The 25,365-nt window shown below is 49.2% G+C and overlaps 3 protein-coding genes across 7 annotated transcripts in view; 1 reads left to right on the forward strand and 2 right to left on the reverse strand.

Annotated features, from left to right (window-relative positions):
• Positions 1-1,039: 1,039 nt before the first annotated feature.
• On the reverse strand, positions 1,040-4,828 carry PSMD9 (proteasome 26S subunit, non-ATPase 9). Its single transcript, XM_049805989.1, has 6 exons — positions 4,662-4,828; positions 4,452-4,554; positions 3,434-3,627; positions 2,853-2,954; positions 2,231-2,319; positions 1,040-1,875 (listed from the first exon to the last, which is right to left on the reverse strand). The coding sequence occupies exons 1-6, from the start codon at positions 4,773-4,775 to the stop codon at positions 1,848-1,850; spliced, it is 630 nt and encodes a 209-aa protein (XP_049661946.1). The 5' UTR covers positions 4,776-4,828; the 3' UTR covers positions 1,040-1,847.
• A 1,027-nt stretch (positions 4,829-5,855) lies between these two features.
• HPD (4-hydroxyphenylpyruvate dioxygenase) lies at positions 5,856-11,934 on the forward strand. The gene is made up of 14 exons (XM_049806155.1): positions 5,856-5,913; positions 6,162-6,188; positions 6,989-7,051; positions 7,807-7,911; positions 8,113-8,155; positions 8,248-8,330; positions 8,461-8,550; positions 8,676-8,779; positions 8,943-9,020; positions 9,186-9,348; positions 9,695-9,766; positions 10,512-10,634; positions 10,778-10,894; positions 11,050-11,934. The coding sequence occupies exons 1-14, from the start codon at positions 5,911-5,913 to the stop codon at positions 11,158-11,160; spliced, it is 1,182 nt and encodes a 393-aa protein (XP_049662112.1). The 5' UTR covers positions 5,856-5,910; the 3' UTR covers positions 11,161-11,934.
• SETD1B (SET domain containing 1B, histone lysine methyltransferase) overlaps positions 11,628-25,365 on the reverse strand; it is a 57,208-nt gene continuing 43,470 nt past the window's right edge. For 2 of the 5 annotated variants that reach the window (XM_049806141.1, XM_049806142.1), the window contains exons 13-18: positions 23,202-24,752; positions 20,691-20,857; positions 20,273-20,404; positions 19,509-19,628; positions 18,994-19,131; positions 17,617-18,246 (exon numbers count right to left, since the gene is read on the reverse strand). In XM_049806141.1, the coding sequence (XP_049662098.1) occupies positions 18,073-18,246; positions 18,994-19,131; positions 19,509-19,628; positions 20,273-20,404; positions 20,691-20,857; positions 23,202-24,752 (2,282 nt within the window). In that variant the 3' untranslated portion in view covers positions 17,617-18,072. Of the gene's footprint in view, positions 16,888-17,616; positions 18,247-18,993; positions 19,132-19,508; positions 19,629-20,272; positions 20,405-20,690; positions 20,858-23,201; positions 24,753-25,365 lie in introns of those variants that run through there. The other 3 variants (XR_007506745.1, XR_007506744.1, XR_007506743.1) reach the window with 3 other exon arrangements.

Consider the following 25,365-nt stretch of genomic DNA (forward strand, 5'->3'; position numbering starts at 1 on the left):
ATTGATACCAAATTTATCCACATACTTACACCTACATTCCATTTTATGGGGACAGAAGATAGGGGCAGCTTGCGGACAGTCACACATTTAAAAACTGCAGCAGCACCTACAAATACGAAAACCCCTTTTGCAAAAAAAACAAAGCTCCTAAACCTGATACAAGATGCATTTAAAAAAAAAAATACCTTGTTTTACACAAGTCTTTTGACACTGTGGTCCCATGCACAGACTCAGCCCTCCTACAGAACAACCCCACGGAGGTACTTACCTTGTAACTACAGACAGGGACATGACACTGCTTTCTAGTGGGATTTCACAGGGGATTTAGGAGATGCAGTGTCCTTTGTGGGTCACAGCACCTGGTGAAGTTCAGCAGTGCAGGCTTAGCCTCAGAACTGCTCAGGCAAAGCAAGGCAGGATGCACATGCAACAGAAGGTCCCAAAACACCTCCTATTCTGCTATTTTTCAAGAAAAGAGATGGAGCAGACAGTGCCATGTTTCAGCACTTTTAAAATTACTTGAAAGACCAGGGTGAGACTGCGTTTGATGGGGATTACCTAGATACAATCTCATCCAAGGAACACTGCCATGGGCTGCTGCAGTAATGCTTCCTCCACAGAACTGTGAAACCTGCAGGAATCACCAAGCAAGAAGCTTTGCTTTGAAGCTTTACCATTACAGCAAGAATCTGCTCTGTTGGACTGTATGGTGAAACACAAACGCTTGAAACACCAAAAAAGTAAACCTACTCAATTTAAAACAGAGCCCTGTGTGAATGATTTAAAAGTCTGGGGTTCAGTCCACTTTTTCAGCCCATTTCAGGTATGGTTAATAACAGTTATAACAAAATTGCTCATTACATGTGATGCGTTACTTATGCCGCAACCTGCTTGTGAAGCGCTAGTGAATACTCACACCTTACCTGGGCTTTGGCTCTGGAAGGTCAGGGGGTCATGGTTTTGTGTCTGTGCAGATCTGCGTTTAACCCACCCAACTTGGCCTGCAATTATTGCCCAAAATAATAACTGATACGAGAAGGGAGAGAAGCATTACTCAGTTTTATTGTTTTGGGAGAGTATTTTGAAGTTGAACTGGAAACAAGCTTAAAACAAACCAATCATACCCAAAATCCCCTCAAAGAGTTTATATGCACTAAAACCAACTACCATACCACAAATAAACAAATTTAAAAAAAAAAAAATAAAAAAAAAAGAAGCAGCCAGATTAGGAGTACTTTTATCACGACTACATAAACTACTAAAAGTAAATCAAAGTAGAATTAAAACCCCTATTCCTTATCTCATTAACTTAAAATAATTAGGCATTCCAAAAATTCTTTCATTGTGTTTAGTGACTTCAAAAGTTGTGGTAACATGGGGAAGATGAAGTATCAAACTTGCCTATTTCTTGACTGTCATCTATTATAGACACCAAAAAGTGCTCTGGGACTTTTTAGCATATATTACAAAGTGTTCAGTGAGGAATTTTACAGGGGAAAAAAAGGAATGCTCTGTTATCACCAAGTAAGAGTATTTCATGCTCTTTAGAGCCTGTATCAAGTGAAGTTTGGGACTCTCTGTAGTCTCATTCCAAACTGATACAAAGTGTAAGAGATGAGAAGCCACATCTTGCAACTCTGCAAGCTGCTCCTGATGAACCAGTGCAATTCTGAATTGCAGGCAGGCCCTGCCCTATCAGAACTGCTTCAGACTCTGCAAGTCAGACACCTGGAGATCACAGCCTCCGAAACATTTGTTTCAGCAAAAACACATAGGGAAGTGTTCAAACCAGATCAGAGTCCAGAAGGCAGGCACAAGCTTCAGCTTTATTGTTTTCCAAGCAATGGTCATCTTTGCAAGGGAACAATATTGCAGCTGAAAAAGAAGAGGGTAGAAGGAAACATTAAAATCTCAGACCTCAAACAGGCATAGAAGATCTGACATGGCACAAATCAGACCCACCGCAACCCTCCTCCATCGGTTTCCTATATGGGACATGCTAGCCGCTGAGACCTTCCTCCCTGTGCTCATGTTTGATGCAACTCGCCTCCCCATATCGCTGTGCAAAACTGTCAGCCTCCAGCTCTCAGCTGGTACCTGCCAGTGAAGTCCGTCAGAATGGGCAGCAAGACACACTGAGAGCAAAGCACAAAGCTGGCCCTGCTGCTGGAAACGTGCTCTGAGCTGGCTGAAAGCCTCATCCGTTCTAGTAAGTGAAATAGCAGCTTACCCCAAGAGGCCCTTCCCAGCCCAGCGCTTTGGAGTCAGCCCCACATGCACTTTTTTGCCGCTGCGGATGACAGTCACACTCAGGGGTCTCTGAAAGGGAGAAAAAAAAGATCAAAGAAAAAGAGGTGGCAACTTTCCATCACCAAGTCAACTCTCTTCTTCCTTCTTTTGCTGAAGCACCAGAAGAACATTAGGCCCAGGGGACCTGTTCTTCAGCAGCATCCATTCCCATCCCTGTGACTAGATCTGAAAGAAGAGAGGGGTTTGTGTGGAGACATCTCCAGGAGATCTCTCACTTCCACTATAAATCAGTCGATGGCTGTGGCAGCTTCCCTGGCCAGTCCACAAAGGTGGCATAGCAACGCAGCCTGCTGCTGCAGAGAGTCCCCAGGGGAGAACAGACAATATGATGCTCACAGCAAAGAACACACACCTCTTAGCTCTCTTCTGTCCAGCAGGAATTAGCTCGATGCTGTGAGAGAACAGGGCTACAACAGCACAGACTAAATCTGACACTGTTTCTGACATGGAAATGATGATCCCAGAGACCTAAGCTCCATAGAAAAAGCTGTGGCTAACAAAGACAGGCAAGAGTTCTGCAGTTATAGCAGAAAGGAGCTCACCCCTTCGCTGTGCTGCACTACCGTGGCGATGTTCTGCAGGTTCTGGAAGTTGTTTACATTGACAGAACCAAACTCCACAATCTCATCATCGACCTGAAGTCCCTGGACAGAGACAGAAGAGAGATGAGCACCTGTCTTCTCCAAAGACAGCTCATATCACAGGAGCATCACCCTTTACCCAGCCTCATGGAGAGAGATGTGCTACGACACTACTGTTCTCACCATTCAGGCAACTGAACTGTGTTACACCCTCTCCATGTCCTTAGAAAGAGGTAAGTACTCATTCCGCTCTTCTGTTTTACGGAAAGAGAAATACTGAGGCTAGAATGGTCAGTGAGGCCTGGCATGAGCTGTGTGGTGCAATGATACAGCTGAGAAGAGAGTACTCATCTCATTCCTGTACAGCAACTTGTATAATCACAGGACATCCGAGTGTGACAAAAAAAGGGGGAGGAAGGCCCTAATCAAACCCCCAACTTATTCCCACTTGTTAACAAGAGACAGAGAAAGCCACCTGCTATGTTTTCTCTCTGGGTCCGGAAGAAGCCTTCCCTATGAGCTGTCAGACCCCACCAACTTACCGAGATACTCGCCGGAGATCCTGGAGTCACCGCGTTCACTTTAGCAAAAGCCTGTGGCAGGCTCTGGTTCTGGCTCATTGCCTCGGCCAATGCCTCTGCCTCATCCCTGGCATGCTTCTCTTTCTCCCGGGCGTGCAACTGGTGAAGAGCTTCCTCCACCTGCTTCATCAGGGCCTTGTGATCGTTCTGCAAACCTGTCGGTGACACCATTAGCAAACAAGGAGCAGGAGTGAGTTACATCTAAGGGTTTGTTCTCAGCACACGCTCTCCTCCCCAGCTGTGCAGAAAATGGTATTCCAGGTGTCTTGGATGTGAGCTGTGGCTAGCAATAACCTCTGCTGGTGTATCTGCTGCGTCCCGGTGCCAGGCCTGCTCACACAGCCCGGCAGATGTTTATCGGTAGAGGTTAGACACAGAGATAACTACCCTACGAATTTTGGTGAGCACGCAAGGAAGCAGGGATTGGAGGCCCACGATCACCTAGAAATCATTGAGCAGCTGAAGTCTTTTTTCCATCAAGTCACATATGTTGCGTATGTATTGCAAAAACCATCCCCAAAGATGGGGCATAGGGGAAGCCTGGGAAGAGATAAACGCCACACTGTTTTTTACTCAAAGCTCATTCTACTAACACCACCGCAAAAACGATTCATGAGTGTATCTCATGAATCCCAAATGGCTCCACAGCAGATGCAGAATTTCAACACTGCTGCAACAACGTGTGGACAAAAGCGGTTTACTGGCGAAGCCGATCCCCACCAGCTATGAGCACAGAGCAAAATCACCGAAAAACAAACTCGGACCAACCCTGGCTGCCAGTTTTTGAAGAACTGCAGTGAACAGGCAGAAGGACCCGGCGTTTGAGATACTGGAAAGGCTGCACAGGTACTAGCAGGAGTGTTTACTGCAGCAGCAGCAGCAGAAGCCTGTAGCCCTCCCCCACAACCCATTTTTGCTGGTTCACGCCTGGAGGAGGGGGACGCTCCCCTGCCTCCCCCCAGCCGGGATCCCCACTCACAGATGATGTTATGCCGGGCGGTGCGCACTTGGTAGAGATCGATGTCGTCACGGGGAAACCCCTCCGCGTCAACCAGCGGCTCGTTCATCCCGACGCCCTTTTGCTGTGAGGGAAGAAGCGGCCGTGGGGCTGCGAGCCGAGGCCGCAGGCCGGCCCCGCGCCCCACGGCCGCCCCCCTCCCGCCGCCCGCCCCCGCCCCGCCGCACTGACGGCCTCCAGCAGCTCGTAGCAGGCCTTGATCTGCGCCTCGATCTCGTCCTTCCTCTTCACCAGCTGCTGCACGTCGCTCACGGTGACGGGGCGGCTCCCGCCGGGCTGCGCCATGGCCGCCACCGGCCGCGCCGCAACCGGCCGCTACGGCAGCCGAGAGGGGGCAAAAGGTGTCACGGGCAGCGGGGCGGGGCCGGCGGCGGCAGCACCGCCTACGGGGGGGGGAGTATTGGGCGGGGTGAGTACTGTGGAGGCGGGACCAGCGGGGGGCGGGGCCACGCCGCGGGGGCGGGGCCAGCGGGGAGGGTAGCGGCGTGGGCTGATCCAGCGGCGGCAACGCCATGAGGTGACAGAGCTGTGATGGTGAGGTGTGGTGGCACGGCAGCGTCACTGCCATAGGGCCGTACAGCTGTGATGGTGCCGCGGGGTCACCCCGTCCCTCCTGCCAGCCCCTCTCCAGCCTGTGCCCCAGCACTCTTGCCGGGGCGATGCACGGCATCCATGTCCCCCAGGGAGTGTGACAGCAGGGGACACAGCCCCACCACCAGACCTCCACGCTTGTCCTCCGCAACACTGGCACCCACCCAAGCCCCACATAGTCATCCTCCCCGGCCCTGCTGGTCCCTTCGGCTTACCACCGCTCCCAGCCGTGGGGTGTTTGTACCTCCCTCCTGCCCTCCTGCTCCTGCTGCTCCCACATTTGGTGCGCACCGGCAGCACTGGGGTCACCGGAGCTGACGGTGACACTGCGTGGCCCCAGGCCCAGACGGCGTACCCACGGCTGGACTCTGCCAAACTGTCCCGGCTCACCGTTGGCCGGGATAGGACGCGTCCCCACGAAGGGGTGACCACCATCCCCAGGGGCAGGCAGGCGGGCTGGGGGGGACGTACTGCCCTAGTTGCATCACCCCACTGTGGCCCCGGCACGCGTGGGACCAGGGAGGGTTTGCTGCGGGGTTAGCAGGCTCCCGCGGCGCAGAGCCTCACGTGCTTGCACACTTGCACGCTCACCACCCCACCTTTAACCCACAGCCAGGACTGCAAAGGACCCTGTGACACAGCCCCGGAAAGCCACCCACGGGACGATGCCAGCAGTTCCCAGCCCAAACCAAACACATCTTTGGGTCACAAATGCTTCAGGTTGGGGGTGGGTGGAGCCGAGGAGGAGCTTCCCCTGTCCCACCACTATATTAAACGTCCTCCCGGAATCTCAATCTCTTTGCCACGGTCACATCGCCAGGTCACAAAAATGGTGAGGAGCAGAGGATGGGAATTAATTTAAATGGCCAGGGCTCAATGGCATGGGATGTCTCAGGAGCTTTACCGGGTTTAATCTCTGCTTGAATTTGGACTTTTTAATGATGGTGCTGGAAGTTGTGTAGAAGAGCTGTCCTCATACACTGACCTTTGGATTCAAGTTGGGGGCGGGGGGGGGGGGGGGGGGGCCTGAGGTACCTTCCTGAAGTGCTAACACCTCTCTTTTCTGATTCTCTCTTTTAGACGTCTTACACAGACAAGGGAGAAAAGGTAAGAGCTGTTTCATGTACACAGTCCTGTCCCACTGCCTGGTGCGAAACATCAGCCATGTTAAAGCAAATAATACTCATTCCTTACTCCTTGATTACCTGGTAAAATCAGAAGTAAAACTTCTCTCTGGCTGGGCCACATAGGATGTGGTTCCTCATTGTAAATCATCGTTAATAATGGAAATTTTTTCGTTTCCTTTTTCCTTGTGGTTTGGGAGGAGAGCGACAAATGGGAGATGATGGGTATTTCTCAGCCAACCCTGATGCCTAAGCAGAATCCTCATTTCTTGCAACATTAATTTCCAGACGCTGGACCTATTCACCACCTTTTTCCCCTATAAAGTGCTTTCCAAACCGCCGGTGCACATCACGGCCAGGTGCCTGATGCCAAGGTTTGGATGGCAGTGGGGAAGAGAGCCAAGGGGGATTTGTCCCAGCATTGGTGGTTGTGTAAGGTCGTTTCGGGGGAGAATTAATCTTTAACACAGCAAGGTTCCTGGGTGGGCAGCCTGCTGGGGGGGCCGCTTGTGGGGAGCACCAGGACCACTGTGACCCCAGGCGAGCTGGGACTTTGCCCCTTCCGCCCTGCAGAGCAGGATCCTGCAGGACCTGACTGTAAATTGCTTTGGAAATTCCCTGTTTTGGGGCAGCAGCTGGGGATTCATCCGGTTAATTTGGATGCAGTCGCGGGACATACACTTGCAGGGTCGTGGCCGACGCTTCTCCCTGCTCTGGAAATGAGTAGCACTGCGGGAAAGGCTGCGTCGTTGTCTCTGAGCCCTGTTTTCCCCTTCCCTTTAGCCCCTGCGAGGCCGCTTCATCCATTTCCACTCCATTACCTTCTGGGTCGGCAATGCCAAGCAGGTGAGAGGCTGCGGCCGGCTGGGCACGTGTGGCGGTAGGCGTCCGCCCATGTGCAGATGCTTTGGTTATTGGCTGCCGGGGGGGGGGGGGTGGTTCATCCCAGCAGCCCACCAGGTCATGGCCGTGCTGGCGTCCCAAAGCCTGTCCTTGGCTCAGCGCCCATGCCCACCGGCACGGCCTCGGCCGATGGCCTTGGGGGCCCTTGCACAAGGTGAGGGGCGGCTGCCCGGGGGGTGTGCGTGGGGTGGGCCCGGAAAATACAAACCGGCACACGTGGCAGGGCTCCAGCCGCGGTCACCAGTCTGCAGCGATAAGGAGTTGTGGTAGCTGCTTTCCGTCACTCGCTGCTGGCGAATTAAAAATCCTTCTGCTCCAAACCTGAGCTGCTTTTTTGCCCAACCTGGCTGATGAATGGGAGATGGGCAGAAATGTTTCCCCCTGCACCCGCTGCACCCTGCCTGACCCTGGCTGCGTTGGGTGCAGAAGGGCTCTGGAGACGGTGCTTCCCACTGAATTTGGGATTTTTTTCCCCAATGTGGGCCCTTTCTTGCCTCTGCTTGCTCCTCCCGGTCTGCTGGAGGGAAGCAGAAAAGCTCAGCTGCTCCCCATACACACGTGCACAAGCGTGACTTGCATATGCCACCGTGGCCGTTCCCCACGAGCTGTTGGTGCTGCTCTGGCCGGGGGGAGCCCTGTGGGCACCGGGGTCCGCTGGCACTGCACCTTCACCTGGGGTGGTTCTCACCTGCCCGCAGGCTGCATCCTACTACTGCAACAAGCTGGGCTTCGAGGAGCTGGCGTACCGGGGACTGGAGACCGGCAGCAGGGAGGTGGTCTCACATGTCATCAAGCAGGACAAGGTAAGGGGGCTGATGAGCCTTGCAGAGGTGCCACTGCCAGGGTGGAGGTTGGAGAAAGACGAAACGATGCCAGGCATGTGGGTGCTGCCAAAACTCATTTGCACCATTAAACCCTGCGCCTGCGGTGTCTCTGCCCCAAGCTGGGGCTGCAGCTGCACCGCCACGACTCCATCCCTCACCTCTCCTCCTCTTCCTTGCCAGATCGTGTTTGTTCTCTCGTCCGCTCTCAACCCAGGGAATGAGGGTAGGTGCCACGGTGAGGGGACAGAGTGGGAAATGGCCGTGGTGGAGCAAAGCACCTCTGCTCATGCTCGCGGCTGCTTTTGCTCTGGGCAGAGATGGGGGAGCACCTGGTGAAGCATGGTGATGGGGTGAAGGACGTCGCCTTTGAAGTGGAGGACTGTGACTTCATCGTGCAGGTAGGCAGCCCCTCTACTCCCTCCTGCACAGCACCCCAAAATGGTAAGGGGAGGTGGGGAAGGGCCCGGGGATGTCTCCCACCAGCCCAGGGGAGCTGTAGCAGGAGAGGATCTGTTGCCTTCTGCCCAGAAAGCCAAGGAGCGCGGAGCCGTGGTGGTGAAGGAGCCCTGGGTGGAGGAGGACAAATTTGGGAAGGTGAAGTTCGCGGTGATCCAGACGGTAAGCGGCAGGGCAGCTGCGGAGGCTGAGCCCCCATGCCAGGCCAGGGTCTGCAGGAGCAGACTGGACCCAGGAGGTCCCCCCAAAATGGGGCCACCACACAACCTCTTTCCACACTCTCGCAGTACGGTGACACCACCCATACCTTGATAGAAAAGCTCAACTACAAGGGCCTCTTCCTACCCGGGTACCACCCGCCCCTCTTCAAGGACCCCCTGCTGCCAAAGCTGTGAGTACTTTGCAGAGGGTCCTGCCCAGCTCTTTGCCCCCGTGTGCCAGTGGGATGTCCCAGTGTGGAGCTGGACAGGTCCCCACTACCTTGCCCCAGAGCCCCCCATGCCATGGGGTGCCCCCAAGCCCAGCTGAGAGCCGCCCCCGTCTTCCCCCTGCAGACCAAACACTAAGCTCAACTTTGTCGACCATGTCGTGGGGAACCAGCCCGACCTCCAGATGGTCCCAGTAGCAGACTGGTAAGAGTGGGGAGGGCTGGCAGGAGATGGGATGGAGCAGCAGCACCACTCTGCTCATCTCACCACTTCTGACAGTGGTGGCTGAGGCTAATTAAGCCAGAACAGAACTTCGTTTGTGCGGGGATGGAGTGAGGGACTTGATTGTGCCCTTTGTGGCCTGGGCAGGTACCAGAAGAACCTGCTCTTCCACCGATTCTGGTCAGTGGATGACAAGCAGCTGCACACCGAGTTCAGCGCCCTGCGCTCCATTGTTGTCACCAACTACGAAGAGACCATTAAGATGCCCATTAATGAGCCGGCACTCGGCAAGAGGAAATCCCAGATTCAGGTGAGCACACACCTGTGGTTGATCCATCAGGCTGCCACCGCCTTGAGCAGGGCTTTAGTGAAAGAAAAGGGACAAAGGAGTCAGTGGTTTGGAGCTGGTGCACACGTGCTATGCAAAGGTGGCTCTCTGGAAGGCAGCCCTGGCTCTGCTTGTGTCTACAAAGCGCTGTCAAACCCTGCAGAGCTGCCGGGACAGAGCTAGTTTACCCCTGATTTCATCGATACTGTCCTTTTTTCCATTCTGTGGTCCTTCAGCCAATTTTGCTTTTATGTTTTTAGGTCCAAGCCCAGCCCTTTGCACACTGTAGCTGCACCGTCACTAACGTGGTGACTTTTTTTCCCTGTAGGAATATATCGACTACTACGGAGGGGCCGGAGTCCAGCACATTGCGCTGAACACCTCTGACATCATCTCAGCGGTGAGCACTGCAACCTCAGGCAGCTCCCTTCCCTGGCTCGTCCTGCCCCAGCACTGCTCCACCTCTGCCCCGTCCCACCAGGCATGGTCCTCATCACGGGGCGGTGGTGGACTATGACCCCCTTTGGGATACGAGGACACAGGCAGGCTGAGCGGGCTTTGTGCCATGGTTGTCTTACAACCAGGATTAACTGTCCAGCGAGTCACTGGAAAGGGATCTGCCTGCACCTGCGAGCTGTTGGCAGATGCCCGTCCCTCCAGCTTAAAGCAATTTGGGTCTGCAGGGACCCTGACAGCACCTGCTGTCCTTGAGGGATGGATGGTGGGGAGCTCAGGCAGCCCAGGCTGCTGTGCTGAGCCACCATAGCACATCACCCACCTCTGTCTGGGGCAGATGCTGGTCTGGATCAAGCCCAGCTGCTGTTGAGCACTTGGTTTTGGACTCCTCTCCAGACCAAAGGGCCTCCAGAGGTATTGAGGGTTCAGGGTGGGATGAAGCATCCTTGCACAGTGGCCAGCTCTCTGCATTGCCTGGAGAGGGCATCTTGCCTCCCCCCCCCAGTTCCTGGTGCCCAAAGCAAGAGGGTGGGACAGGTCCCTACGCACGAGGTTGGCCAGTTGGTTGGTCATGGGAAAGTATCGCTCTGCATCCCCACACCATCCATCCTGCACCATCCTCTTGGCATAAACTGCTCCACAAACAAGTCCCGAGCCTGACCTGTGCCAGGGTCTCTCCTGCCTTGCAGATCACCAGCCTGAAGCAGCGAGGTGTGCACTTCATGGACGTACCATCCAGCTACTACCAGATGCTGCGGGAGAGGCTGAAAACTGCCAAAATCAAAGTGAAGGAGAACATCGACAAGCTGGCGGTGAGTCAGACCAGCCTGAGAGGGAAAAGGTTTGCCCATGGCTGGACTGGCTTCTCAAAGTGTTTTGCAGGGATGAGGGCGATGCAGACAGATCCCCTTGCTCCTCTGTGGGTCTTCGAGTTGTTGCCGTTTCTTTTCTCTAGGAACTGAAAATCCTGGTGGATTTTGATGAGAAAGGATACTTGCTCCAGATCTTCACGAAACCAGTTCAAGACAGACCCACAGTCTTTCTGGAGATCATCCAGCGGCATAACCACCAGGTTGGTTTGAGGATTTCATGATGATCTTGGCTATGAGACCTCAGGGCCGTCAAGTACCGTCACCCAGCCAGCTCAGTGCTGCTCTTTCCCAGCCAGTTCCAAGCTGACGAACCTGCTGCCCGTCCCCACAGTTTGTAATGTTGTTGTCTCTGCAGGGCTTCGGCGCTGGGAACTTCAAGTCTCTGTTTGAAGCGATAGAAACGGATCAAGACGCAAGAGGAAACCTGACCATCCTGGAGCCCAATGGGGAGACCAAGCGCATCTAGAGGATGGCAGAAAACACTGCCCTTGCCCCTAATAAGCTGATTCACAAACAAACCGGGAAACGGCCGATGTTTTGGTAAATAGCCCAGGTCTAAGTGTCGTAAACCCAGGGAAGCTGCTGCCAAGTTGGAGATGCAAAAGGACTCGACACCTATCCTGACCCAGCCCCCATGCTGCCCTCCAGTGACTTCTTGGGAGAGGGAGCATGGGAAATAGCAAAAACACTCTTAAAAAGCAGTTTAATCTGATCCAAACCGCCGAATTCTTAACAAAGGGCAGATTTAAGGCATGTGCCAAAGACACGCAGCTACAGAGGAAGACAGAAGAAACAACTGGAGTGCTTAAATTTAGTCTATCGCAAGTTTTCAGTTAATTTTAGCTACATGGGAAGATGGGAGAGGAGAGCACGGAGGAGTTTGCCTCTCTGCATCTCATTTTGTAAGATTTTACTTTAATTGCTTTTAGACTCAAGTTTTGAATTTGCTGAGATTAAACACTCGGTTTTAGGGTAGCTATTCTGGAACAAGAATCAAATTTATGTATTTCAGCCTTCCCAAGGCAACACAGTCTTGCTCCAATACTTGTAAATTCCTCAATTAATGAAGGGTTGGGGTTTCTCCCATGTTTCAAGAAGTAATTGCTGGCATTGGCAGCAATTCCTTGGCTCAGATCCCAGCTGCATGTGCAAAGTCCCCTCTGGGCATTGCTCTGGTGTCGTCACTGTCCTTTGCAAGGGGACTTTCCTCATCGACACAATAAAACCTTTTTCTGTCACAGCTTGAGTGCCTGGTAAGTTAATGTGTCAGGGCTGGAGCCCCTCTACCCCATGTTCGCTGTGGCTGCAGGTCAAACGCTCCCCAAGAAGTCCGCAGACCTCAGTACATGACTGCTGAAGAACATCTCGGGGTCTCTGGTGCCTGCAGGTCTCCCCGCTGCTGCACACCTGTCCTCCAAAGCCCCGGTGCACCCATTCCCCAGCATTGAAGCTGCTCAAACCCCAAGCAGCCAAAGCCCCTGCCAAGCCCTCAGCTCAGGACAGGCTCCTTGGACATGAGTCCTTCCACCAGCCCACAAGCCCCTGTCCCATCCAGCCACCCTCCAGGCTGAGCTCTGCTGCCTTCTGCCCACGCCAGCGCTGCAAGGGTTGGCTGTCCTGCATCTCCCGCAGTCCTTCAGCTGCCATGGTCAGCTATAGAAGCCGAGAACTGAGCTGGGAAGCTGCCTGCAGGCAGGCTCTCTCCTGTCTCTTCCACTTCCTCCTCCTCCACCATCCACCACTCCATTGGTCTCTGCTCCAGGTATTTCTTTTTCTAAAGCTCGGAGAAGCCACTTTGACCGCCACCACTACATTCGCAGCAGCAGCGCCCAGCAAGGGAGGGTGGGGGCACATGGCTGGCTCCAGGCTGTGGTTTCATCCACATCAAACCTCAGCGGCTCCCCTGGGTCCCCCCTCCTGTAAACCACAGGTAACAGAATTCATTTCAGATTTGAATAAACTGATTTAAAGGAAAGAAAAAAAGGGCCTCTGGCCCCAACAGCCTTACAGCATCACCCGAACCAGCAACACTAACGCCTCACTTCGTAGGTTAAGGGCTTTTGCCTCCATAAAGTTAAAAAAACGGATGTGAACTCAGAAAAATCCAGGGCAGCAGAGGCTGCAGGAGCAGGGACCCCTCACCTGCCCAGGCAGCACCACTGAGGCTGGACGGGTTAGGGACATCCAGAACCATGGTAGGGGGCCAACGCCTGGCTATGCTTTGCCTCTTAAGGGTTGTAAGGATTTTTAGTAATAAGAAAATTTGCTTTAAGTTTATAAACTTAAATCACACACATATTTCTTTCATGCAATACAATGTTGCTTAAAGTAACTTCCTGCTCACCAGAATTAATATTTTCAGTAAACTTTGCTGAAAATCAGTTCTTTGGACTGCTTCTTTCTGGATCTGGTTCCTTGAGCTCTCACGGTTCCCAGCACGGGTCCAAGAGCAAAAAGCTGCCCTGGCTATACATTAAGCACAACATAATTTTTCTGTAAGAAAAGTCAGTATATTTATGGTTTGCTTTATAAAAGTTACTATAATACAATGGTACATAGTATTCAATTCACAAAAATATGAACAAATATATACAGCATGACACATCCACAACAAAAACACTTTCTTCAAAACAAGATACATACTGGTGACAGATTCTATATGCACAAAACATCCCTAAATTTATAAATTTGCTTAACGAAAGAAAAAGCAGAAATCCTAAATCTTCAAAGCAGAGTTGTTTTTTTAAGGAACTTAAAAAAAGAAAATATTTTTTGTTTCATTTATTGCAAACCATTTTACCCGCCTCCTTTTAAAGGAGGCCCTTTATTTTCACACCGTGAATTAAAACAACCTGTTTATAGAACCAGAAAACTGCAATGATTGGGAGCCAGGTGTTCTTCCATTTTGCTTTTAAAACTGCCCATTTGTTTTAGAGTGTCCGTTACGATGTGTTTCTTTTCACTTGGACAAATACTACAGTGGCAATTAAGGAGGAAACTCATAAAAACAAAACAAATATTAAATTGAAAAAATCCAGTTGCAAACTCGCTTAAATACATTTTAGGTTGTCTATTAGACTGTACACATTTCCTCGCTTGAAATAAATAGATTTTGCACATTAGGTTTCAGACTGAGTCGGGGGTGGGGGGGGAAAGAAGAAGCCTTGACTTGGCAATTTTTTGTCTTCAGTTTCTTAATGCTTCTAATTCCATCTATTTATTTGACAAAAAAAAAAAAAACCCAACATATTTATACAGAATTTACATTATACAAAGCTTGACACAAGCTGTAAATGCCACCAGCTCCTTTGCTATACTTAGTCCTTCTTCCTCCCCATCTCCTCAACATGATTTAGAGCTGGAATCTGTTTAAAAAGAACTCCAAATTACAATAGTCACTTTTAATAAATTATTTACATGCTCTTGAAGTACAAAGAAATCAGCAAAAAAATTTCAACATGTTTCTACAAGAAACAGTGTTTGAAGAGAAGATTCTTGAGTTTGCCTATGTACAGAAGATGCATTTTTTTTTTTTATATACTTCAAAATCTTTTTTCCTTAAATTTTTATTTTATACAGAAATGCACTGAAATGATCCCTGAAAAGGTCACAAAAACCAGAACTGAAATTACTGTATACTTTGTTGGAGTTTAAAAATGTTTGTTTTTTTTCCTGTAGAAATAAGCTGCTCTATACAATATAAATATCTGGAAGATGAGCCCCTTCCCCTCCTGGACCCCCGATAGTCACAGACCACTTACTGGGACCAACCTGGAATTGCAAACAGTGGAGTGAACTGACGGATAAATGAAGGTGTTGGGCAGCGGCAGGTGGAATTTGCAACCAGAGAGCACACTTCTTAAAAATGCCAAGTGCGGAGGCATCTGCACCCTGAACTCAAGCCAGCTTCACATTGGGAAACTAAAGATTTAAGTTATTTTTCCAAAACTTTTGCACTATTCTTTTGGGTCATTCCACCTAGCGAGATACAATTTTGCAGGGAGCACAGTCAATGTCTGTCTCTTTCTTGTCTTAGGTTTCAATTTAAGTAACAATAAATTGGGGAGAGGCTTTTCAGTCAACAAAATAACTTCAGTAAATCTCTCTGTAAAGCACCATGCACTGGTGACGTTTCTTTTTAGTCTTTGCCACTATTTCCATGGGGTGCTGACCGCGGGAGGCGAGCACTGGGTCTGATGCAGGCTGATGTGTGAATTGCACACTTGCCTTCCTCCTCTCATCATCCCCCTTTCTAAGTACGAGCCAAAGTACCTGGGAGGTATTAGAAAGGCATCTCCGCAGGGCTGCCTTCCAAAACTGCGGCTGCAGGGCTCCCCCGCCCCAACGAGACCTCACTGGCTTGCAGGGACAGAGCAGCCACAGGCAACTGCAGCAGCTCACAGAAATCACTAAACCAGATTTATAATCCTCACCATAAAATGATCGGGCTTGGGGATGGGGCAGCTTCGCAGTCTGAGACAAAAGCTGTACAGTAGGACCCTGCAAGCCAAGATTTACGGGGAAGAAAAGAGAAGCCTCAGGTTTGGCTTTGAGACCAGCCTAAGGTGATTTTTCAGAAGTGCTGTGGGTCCAACAGCTCCGTTTCCTCCTCAGGGGCTACTGGCAGCTCAGCTCTTCCAAAAACTCACGTTCTTTGTCTGGGATCCTAAAAAGGGATGAGTTACAGGCAGTTTCAGAAGTACCCAAGTGATTTAGGTGCTCATCACCTTTGGCACCCAAATGCCTTTGGCACTCCTCCCAACCTGTAGGTCTCATTTCAGAAGACGGTGACCTGCCTCCCCACCTCTCCTCAACAAAGATTAAGGCAAACTGCAGGGGCTAATCCCATCCAAAGCACACAGATATGCAGGGAAATACAAAACTGTCAGCATGTACTTAGGGGCTGGGCCATTTGGGGTGTCTTTGCCCCCACAAAACCACTGTTAATGCACTGGTTTGATGGACCAGAGAGAAAGAAGGCCAAGGACATTGGCAGAACTGCCACACACAGGGGCTTGCTTCAGTTCTGAGACACAGGAAACTTCTGTGCATTCCCAAAGCTTTGAAAGTAAAAGGCCAAGCTGTAGAGATGCCAACTGGAGCGTCAACACAACAAGATGAACCTTATTTAAAAAAAAAAATAAAATAAATAGAGCAGCTGGTTTAACTCCCAAATGCTCCTGCCATTGCTGCAGTTACAACCAACGTTCAACGACAGAAACTAGTTGTGCTTCTCATAATTTTAGGTTCTGGGTCACCATTACCCAATTGCTGGAGAGATTTATAAAGCAAGGGGGGCAACAGAACAAAAACCAAACAAAAACAAAGATGAGACTATGGACTGTCCAATCTCAGTGACAATTTCCTCACCCTCAGACAGCAGTACAGGAGGTATTAAGGCAGCTTGTAGCAGTCTCTGTGTTCCTGTTCTTTCAGGCCTTTTGTCTGAAGAAGAAATGCAGATGCAGCTGTCTAACCTACATTACAAGCTCCGCTCCGCAGTGCGGGCCTGGCAATTCCATGTAACAGATGAAAAAACTTCCAGGAAACTCTTTTGCAAGAGTGTAACCTCTGATCATGGAGCTGTGGTCATACAACAATTATCACTGATTTTGAAAGGCTACAAGAATACAGCTGAGCAATTTGTTCTGTGGGGAGAAGACATTTAGTTATGCAGATAATCCTCCTATTTCATAATGACATTGCAACTTCCCCTTATAAGCCAATTAAGAAGGTTTTAGTACAACTAATCTCTACTTTTAAAACAGGAGAAATTCAATGCAAGTTGAAAAACTGATCCTGTCTATACCTGAACGGTCGTGTAACATTTCCAGATCACATCCAAAGAAGTATTTCTTTGGTGTTTTGCCCCATTTTAAAACAGAACCTCTCAAAGAACTGCAACCTTCACCTCAGCACATCTACAAGGACAAAACATATAAAAAAATCATTTCAAAATATGCCTTCCAAATTTAAAGAAGCATTCATTTTCATGCTGTAGATGGGGGAGGACAGGATTACTCCTGCAGCCTGCTCTCAGGGACACTTTTACTGTGTTCTTACTGGAGGGATGTGACCATGTCAGGGCAAGTTACTGAGTAACAGAGGGAGGAGAATGGCGTGGCACAGCTCGTTCCTATCACAGGAGGCATTTCCCATATTCAAGGACAGAGAAAATACTCCACGTAAAAAGCTGGAAGGGCAGAGAAATGCAGACAAAAATGAGAAAAATTAATACAAGACACACATCAGCCTGTTTCTTACCTACAGGAAGAAAATCATCTTATAAATGTGGGCCGTAGTGTATGCTTACAAGGAGGGTAAGATTTCTACAGCGTAAACGCAGGCTGAATTGTCCACTTAATTTCAGCCTCAGCCTTTTTTGCATGCAAGACAAACCAATCTCCAAGAAACAGGCATCCCCAAAGGCCACATGCCATACCACGATGCTACAGCTACACAACTGACTCGACTTCTTACTGACTGCAGTATCCAAGTATTTTTCACGTATGGGTGCAGAGGTTTTGATCCCCCAATATACCAGCATGGCATATGAAAATTAGAGACGAGCCCAAGGTGCCATGTTGAGGTCTGCGACTGACCTGACTCTTCCCCGGGGGCGTCTGGCTTAGGGGACTTATTCAGGCTCATCCCTAACAAAAAGGCAGGACAGTTCACCTATAGTCTCACTGCGGACACATCTCCATACATACACACACCCAAGCACACCCACCCACCCACCCATTCACACACCCTCAAGCCTCTGGCTTGCTCTGTAACATCAATCTTACATTTATTTACAGCTTACTCTGAGAAATCTGTGCAATTTCAGCCAATCAAGCTCCCAACAAATCCTATATCGCATTTTCAGTCTCTGCTTCACATTTAAATGTTGAATGTCTTTTTCAACCAACAAAACTGATGAGAAAAAGGTAGCAGCATTTATGAAAAGATGAAGGTTTATAACGACAATTTTAAAAAAGGTACCATTATCCCATTATGGAGCATTAATGTAGGGACTGAACAGAGAAGCTAGTGTTTGGATAGACCATGCCACAAAATGGTAGTCACCTTTTTGTGTGCGTGTTGGATCTGAAAAGGAAAGAGCACCTGAAACATGAACAGTCCTCATAAGCATGTGCGCTTTTTGCTTCCATTCGTGATCCTGGCAGAAGTGCGAAACTTGCTTGGTTTTTTTCTTCTCTTTTTTCCTCTCTTGGTTTTTTTTTTTTTTAATAGTTTTTTTTTTTCCTTTTAAAATTTTTTTCTTCCTTTTTTCTTTTTTTTTTTTTTCTCTTTTTTTGGCAAAGTGCAACCACACCTGGTTACCACAGTTTTGACATGGCCGAAGGTGCAAGTGTGACGAGAAACCTCGAGTTCAGTTCAGGGTTCCCCTGCAGTTCTCAGAGCCACATAGACATGGGATTTTTACATCCTCAATTGGAAACTTGTAGTCATAGGTAATTTCCTCATTCACATTGATGTGCTGTTTGGAGTAGATGACGATCTTCTTTTGAGACTCCACTGTGATCACTTTAGCATAACAATTTGGCTGCAAGGATGACAGAACAGGTAATGATTTAGGCTCCCAGCGGCCATGGCTTCCCAGCCTCCACACAATTATTCCAAGCTAAAACAGAGCAGAGTAGTCCTTTCCCTAGATAGCCTCAGCCATGCTTCCAGAGCCTAGACCCAATGGAAGCTGAGGCAGGCAGGTGTGAAGCCAGAAAACAGAGCAGCCCTCCTTGTGCTCCTCCAAAATATCCACATTCTGGTCATTTGTGGTGCAAAAGAGCCTGAATGATGCTCAATCAAGTTTGTCACAGACTAAAAGCAGCTCAACTAATGCTTAATAATTTGGTTAGGCAGCCAAGTCTTTCAGTGTAGACTGCAGCAGAGAGCAGAGGGGAAAGCAGCTTCTCTACCAGCCAGGGCAGAGAATACTTTTCCCATGTGGACACAAGAAGGAGACTGCTCCCACAGAATAAGAATGCTAAAATTTGGTTTGTTCTAAGGAAATACTTGTTAGATATGTTTGAACAGTGTCTGTCAGGATCCCCCAACACAGTCAGGAGGATTCTGAGTGCGCTCTGTCTCACTGTGTGTTTCATTTCTCAGGTCTCTAAATCTCTTTACACTAGTTTAGATTCTGCTTTGAACCGCTGCAGCTCATTAACATTTAATTATAACCCTGTGACCCCCTGCTACTTCCGAACATGGCCCCAATCAAAGTTAGCAAGGACTCAGTGGGTTTATCAGTATGTCAGAGTACAATTACATGCAAAAACATGATACTTACATTGCAGCTATGATTAATAAACCTGGCGAAGTTTCCGCATTTCGTGGCATCGATGATGGTATCATGATCGACTCTGAACATGTAACTGCTTCCGATGCCTTCATCCTCGTATCGCTTTTCACGCATGTCAGCAATGACCTACAGAAAACCCCATCTGTAGCGTCAGGACATGCCGCAAAAGTGATCTGTGAGCAGAGATCTACACGACAGTCCCCTGAGCTGTGCTTGTGCCACTCAAAAGATACATGATCCCAAACACCCCAAGAGAACACAGACCTAACTGAAACACCGAAGTTCAGGATGGACTTTCTTTAGAGCTTATCCCCTAAGGATTTGAGTGCTTAGTTTCTACAGGTTGTTGAAAATCCCACCATTGTACCTCCAAACCATATGCCAACCTCCGCCTAGCTCACGTAGCTAACACTTTACAGCAGGGACCCTGACCCCAGCTGTCATACTCGTGCACTTCTTTCAGGGCTAGTTTTTGCTCAGATTTCACCCACAGTCCAGCTTACCTGCCTGATGTTCTGACCCACGTATTCAATCACCATCTCATCAGCTGCAATGGGCTCCATAGCAAAAAGGCCCCAGTCATGAATGTGGCTCTTGCAGAATTTTAGTTTTTTCTTCCGGAACTGCATGAAGAAAACACCCCAAAACCCCAACCCTGAATTAGCCACAGCACAGAAAGGGAAAGGCCTTCCCTGGGTTCAGCATCTGCAGCACGCTCCAAGCCACAAGCAGTGCTGGGGTACTTCAACCCAATTTAGTTTCCTTCTGTCTTGTTGTGACAGGCAGGCAGGACAGAAGTCATGGGAGGTCCTACAGAGTTGCAGTACCTGGGTTTTTACCAGTGACCAGACACTGGGGAGAACAGACCCTTTGAGGCCATTGGTCTCTGTTCTGCAGAACCCTGATGGTTCTGAGTAGGGCTCAAGCTCTATAATTATCATATACTTATTTATAGTCATTTATCAGCCAGCTCATGTCTCTGCTTCTCACAAGTGAGCACACTGGACTAAGTGTCATGTTTTCCCTGTTTCTTTAAGTAAATTATTTGTATTACACATTGTATTAAGTTGTGTTGCTGTATCAAGTCGCATTACAAAGGAGTACAGGAGAACCAGGTACCATTCAATCCTCTGGCACATGCAGCAGTGCCCAATGCTGAGATGGCCATCACAAAGGTGAGACCAAACTGGCAGGAGGTCCCCTGCCCTGGCCTCAGCCTGCTCCCAGCCAGCCCCTGGGCAAAGCAGCAATCCACGGGGTGATCTACCTTGAGCTGGTTGAACTTGAGCAGGTCACTGTCACAGCTACCAGTGAAGGAGGAGAGGAGCCTGCGTTGCTCTGACCGCCTCTCAGAGCCAGCCCGGGTGGAAGCATGAGGTTGGGCAGGGATGCTCATACCCTGTGAGGACAAATGGGTGATCAAAACTGACCCAACAGACCCAACACCCTGCAGCCTCCCTGTAAGCAATCCCTTGTGCTACAACACATCACCACAGAACGCGTGGCCTCCTAACACATCCCACATCAAACAGTAACACCTCCCTAGCAGCTCCCAGATGACCAACTCAACACAGGCACAGCAACAGCTTCACCTCCTTCCTTGCCAAAAGGCAGGAAGCATCCACTGTGTGACACCATATAAAATCCATTCACACCCCTGCAGTCAGTGGAGGACACGTCCTCACCTGCGTGTCAGCTGGAGGCTCCTCTGCAAAAGCTCGGCTATTGTTGAGGTATTTAAGTTTGTCCTTCTTATCAATTTTGTAATAGCCTTCACTTCGTGCACAGCCTGTCACATGCTCCCGCATCCCATCATCCCGCTTCTTTTTCTTGGGGGTAGAAAAGCTAGTAGGTGGAGAGAAGTCAAGGAGAAACACAGCCACCAGTGGATATCAGACAAAACTTGCTACAGCTACATGGAGCTAACGCCAGGAGCTTGGAAAATTAGGAAGGGTTGGGGGGGTTGCACAAAATAACAATGCTATTGAAAAATAAAAAACCACATAATTGAAGCCCAATGCCCACAAGAAAACCAAGCATGATCTTTCCTTCTTAGCTGCATGCTTTGGGAAACTAAAGTAAAGAGACAATGAAAATTTAAACATAAAAAGGTTAAACTGTCAAGAGAAACCTGTTTGAGAAAGGATTTCCCCACAGCACCCACTATGTACACAGACAGCAGCTGCCCAGCCATCTGGATGTATCGCTTTCTCTGTTTTGAGTGACACACTTTTGTTCTACCTCCAGAAACTCCCTGCAGATGCCACACCGATCTCATGGCAGCAATCATCCCCACTGTCTAGGGCTAGAAGCAGCACAGATGGGCAAGAGATGCTCCTCAGCCCAAAGGGCTTGGAGAGACACTGTTCTCACCGCCCTCAGTAAATCAGCTCCTTCAGACTCTGATGGCAAGGGTAAGACCCTGTGCAGATGTTTCAAACCCCACTGTCCTATCAGTCAAGAAAACCTGCAGCTGGCCCGGCAAGGATGCACTGCATTGAGCAGGCAGAAGGCACCTTCAGGTCTTTGGCTTCTGGAAGGACAGTGGAGCTTTACTGCTGGCAGGTCACCCCAAAAACACAGCCATGAAGCCCATGACAATTGAGATCTACCCAAAAATGCTCTCTGTGAGTCGTAACATACCCTTAACACCAGAAAATTGAAGCAAAGGGACCATAAAAAGCAAGTGATGGCCCTGAAATCAGAGTGCTGAGGTGTGAGCTTGCTGCAAAGCAGGTGAACCCTGTAGGTACTTTCACATGTATTGCACAGTGTAGCTCAGGATGAACCAGCAACTGACTGCAGATGATTTTTAAATGGTTTAAAAAGTGACTGTAAATTTGCTGTTACAATAGTCCTTATCAACAGGGAAACAGATTTCAAATATTTCCACAATGCCAAATGCAAACACATTTAAGCGCAGGGTCACATGCAAGCCCCGCCCTCACCCAACCCATTCTGCCTTTCCCTGGCTATGGCTCCCCCACCACTATGGGGCCAATTACTCCCACCTTGAAACTGGTTTGGTTTTGGAATGGCTTCCCCAAATGAGGCAGACATAGACTGAGAATTACTGGGGATGATGCATTTCATCATCCTTTTAGAATATTTCCTTTAAACAATTAAATAAGCCTATTTCAAGACTATTGCACTGGTATGAAAATTATAAATTTAATCTTACATGTTGCCCTTCAAGATGCAGAGAAAGAAAAGATAAAAATGCACAGCTCAGCACTGAGCTCCACTTGCTTTTTGTTAGTGTCATATCACTGACTATTTTAAGTGGTTTGGACTTTTTTGCTTTTGTGTCTTGCAGGGAGTAAGGGATGAGATACTTTAACTCCACACAATCTCTAGCAACACACGAGGTGGTGCATTTGTCGTCTTTAACATATGAATCCGTATATCCTTCCTAAACCCCATTACTATAGAGTTCAGAGGTTATGAGAACAGCCTTTTAGGCTCTGTTCTGGAGATCACTACTGGTGGCCGCACACATGTAGAGCCTTGTTCTGAGACAGCTTGTGTGTCCCAAAAATGCTCCCAAAGATTCAAAGCTACAGCCTATGCTGCTGATTACCAGGTTGTGGGCAGGGAGGAAGGGGATGGGGCCAGACCCTGCCCCACCAGCACCAGCCAGTGCTACACACGCTCCTTGCTGCAGCACTAGCAGTACCTTCCCCCATGTAGCCCTGGGGGGTGGCTGATGTGCCACTTAGAAACCATTGCATTTATTAGTATTTCAAACTAAAGCAAGTTAAAGCTGCTAGCACCAGTAACTCATCAATTTGGGCACAGATGGTGAGACTATTTTTACAGCAAGTTTTAGCCCCAAGTTAAAGCCCTGTATGTGCAGACTAGAAATTCTACAGGCAAGCTGAAAAAAAGTCTGGTTTAAATGCAGACAGAAGCTTCTCAAACTAGCAAGGAAATCTCCCCAGAAGAGATGCATACAGATTTTCCCTGCAGTCCTAGATTGAAATTGCAGCAAGAACAGCCACTTCTGCAGTATTTGTATTGCAGCTTCAGGGAACAGAATAGGCTAAAATTCCCTCCTGATATAAGCAATTGCTATTCTAGTAAGCAAATGCTTCTTCCACCAAACTTAAATCTTTTACATTTTAAGTCCTACACAATGACCATCTAGTGCATCTTACATGTGCTGTGTAACGCAGAGCGCCAGTGAGAAAGGATATAAGGATGGAATACCCACAGGGTGTCATTGAGCCAGTCCATACCATTGTCCTGTTGTAACAAGCGGTCATATGTGATACACATGAATTTGATATCTTCCTCATCTATGCCTCCATTCCAAATATCATACAAAATGGTCATCTCCTCAAACTCAGAGCGTGGCCTGAACTGAGGCCGGGGTGGGGAATACTCAGGGGAAGGAATCACTGGTAGGTCCTCGGGTGTCTTCTTCTGCCTTCGCCACTGTCTTTTAGGTTTCGCGTGAGCTTCTTCTTCCTTGTAGTCTTCATTCCACTGGTTCTCCAGTTCCTTAAAAGGCAGTTTCTCTGCAACTGTCTCAGCTCCTATTTTCTCATGGAAACCATCATTCCTGAAGTCCAGGGTGACGGCTTCAGGGTCTTTAAGTCCATAGAAAGCATCAGGATGTCCACTCAACAGCTCTTTGCCCACAGTACTTTCCACCAAGGCCACTGGCACAGGAGGAGGTTCTATGGTTTTGCCCGAGTACACATCCAACGAGAGGACAGAAGGTGGTGACCGTTTTGGCCGACCTGGCCTCCTTTTGGGAAGAACAGAAGGCGGTGGTGGGGGAGGAAGAACAGAAGCACCAGTGGGTACTTCTGGTGAGAGCAAAACAGATTTTACTTCTGCCTTGCATTCCTCAATGGGCATTCTTCCATCTCCATGCATGCATGGCAGGGCTGCTACAGGTATTGGCTCATCAGGTGGCAAACCCATGTCCGTGTGGAAATCTGCTTGGGGGGGGCTGGCAAAGGGAATAGGGGAAGGAACATTGTTCATGCTGATCGTAAGGGAAGCACCAAGAGGCTCTTTAAAGGGTTTCTCATCTAGCTCATCCTCTGACTGTTTCTTGCCAGGCAGAAGGCAAGGAATGGTAGCACCAGCCTCTGGGAAAGTAGGCGTGAAATTGAAATCTCTCCCAGGAGTCCGAGGAATGCCACTGTTAATGCCAGGAGATTGGGATGGGTAGGAAAAGGGGCTTCCTGGGACTTGAGGGGAACTGAGGGTCAAGCTGCTTCCCATAAGGGAAGCATCGCTTCCTGGCGTGGCTGGAACAGTGTCCGTGCTCTGTGACTTCGCAAGGGGGTGTGAAGACTTGGCCAAAATGTCCCGCCCAGGCGTCCTAGGAATCTCCTCTTCCACAGACATTTTGGTCACCATTAATTGTTCAGGGAACTTTTCTGGAGGGACTAAAGATTCTTCTTTACCAGGAGTTGGTGGCAAGGGAAGCATGGAGGATGGCACCTTGTGGGCTGGAAGCAAAAGAGTATCAGTCTCCGAATGGATCATCACCTCCCGTCCAGGTGTGCGAGGCACGCGTTCATCTTCCTCTGCTGCAGAGGGCAGCTTTGTTTTAACACGAGCTTCTAAGCTGCTGTCGTCAGACTTGCTAAAGAAGTTGCTTTTATTGGGCAGAAGTTCTCCGAAGACTCCCACTGGAGTCGAGAGACAGAGCACTTCATCTTGAGATTCAGGCTTTGGACCTTCCTGCGCCTCTGGCTCCAGCATTGTAGCGGGTTCAGACTCTTCCTCTGAAAGGGGGAAAAAAGAGGAGAATCAGGAGCTTTGCTTCCACTCGGTTACTCGCCACTTGCCAGTAAAGGCATGTTTAAGATTCCGCAATTACAGAACAGCTCAATTCCACTGGGAGGCTTTAAAAACTCCAATGCTTTACATTTTGGAGGCACAGAGTGTGGAGTAATTAGATGCTACCACAGACATCCCTAATGGACCATAAAAAAAATGCACTATTAATTTGAGGATTAGCTACAACACTGGCCAGAACAACGGTTTTCTGCTTTCAAAACCCCTGACCACCTTTTGTACAGACATAAAACGAATTAGCGGATTGTGGGGCGAGGACTTCAGAGAGCTGTCAGAGCCCCAAGCTATCAGCTTTTCTAATGTGGGAAGGTAAACTAATTGCAAGGCTAAGAAGCACCCTCAGCTCTCCAAGGAGGGAGCAGCGAAGGGAGGAGCATAACACTCTTGAACAACACATGAAGGGAATGGGAAGCCCTTGTAATGAATGAGGAGACACTCAGATGGTATCAATGAGGCAATTTATATGCTGCGCTCTCTGCAGCAGACTCATTTGTCTGGAGTTTATTTACCCCCTTAGGGCCAGGGCCAAAAGGAATCAAC

Source organism: Accipiter gentilis, chromosome 7, assembly GCF_929443795.1.
Source record: "Accipiter gentilis chromosome 7, bAccGen1.1, whole genome shotgun sequence".
NCBI lineage: Eukaryota > Metazoa > Chordata > Aves > Accipitriformes > Accipitridae > Astur > Astur gentilis.

Coding starts and splice junctions, on each gene's coding strand:
- HPD (XM_049806155.1), top strand. Junction 9,021..9,185: donor ATGGTCCCAGTAGCAGACTG/GTAAGAGTGGGG, acceptor TGGCCTGGGCAG/GTACCAGAAGAACCTGCTCT. Junction 9,767..10,511: donor CCTCTGACATCATCTCAGCG/GTGAGCACTGCA, acceptor CCTGCCTTGCAG/ATCACCAGCCTGAAGCAGCG.
- PSMD9 (XM_049805989.1), bottom strand. CDS start 4,775: ATGGCGCAGCCCGGCGGGAGCCGCCCCGTCACCGTGAGCGACGTGCAG. Junction 4,555..4,661: donor GCTACGAGCTGCTGGAGGCC/GTCAGTGCGGCG, acceptor CTTCCCTCACAG/CAAAAGGGCGTCGGGATGAA. Junction 3,628..4,451: donor CGCCCGGCATAACATCATCT/GTGAGTGGGGAT, acceptor TGTCACCGACAG/GTTTGCAGAACGATCACAAG.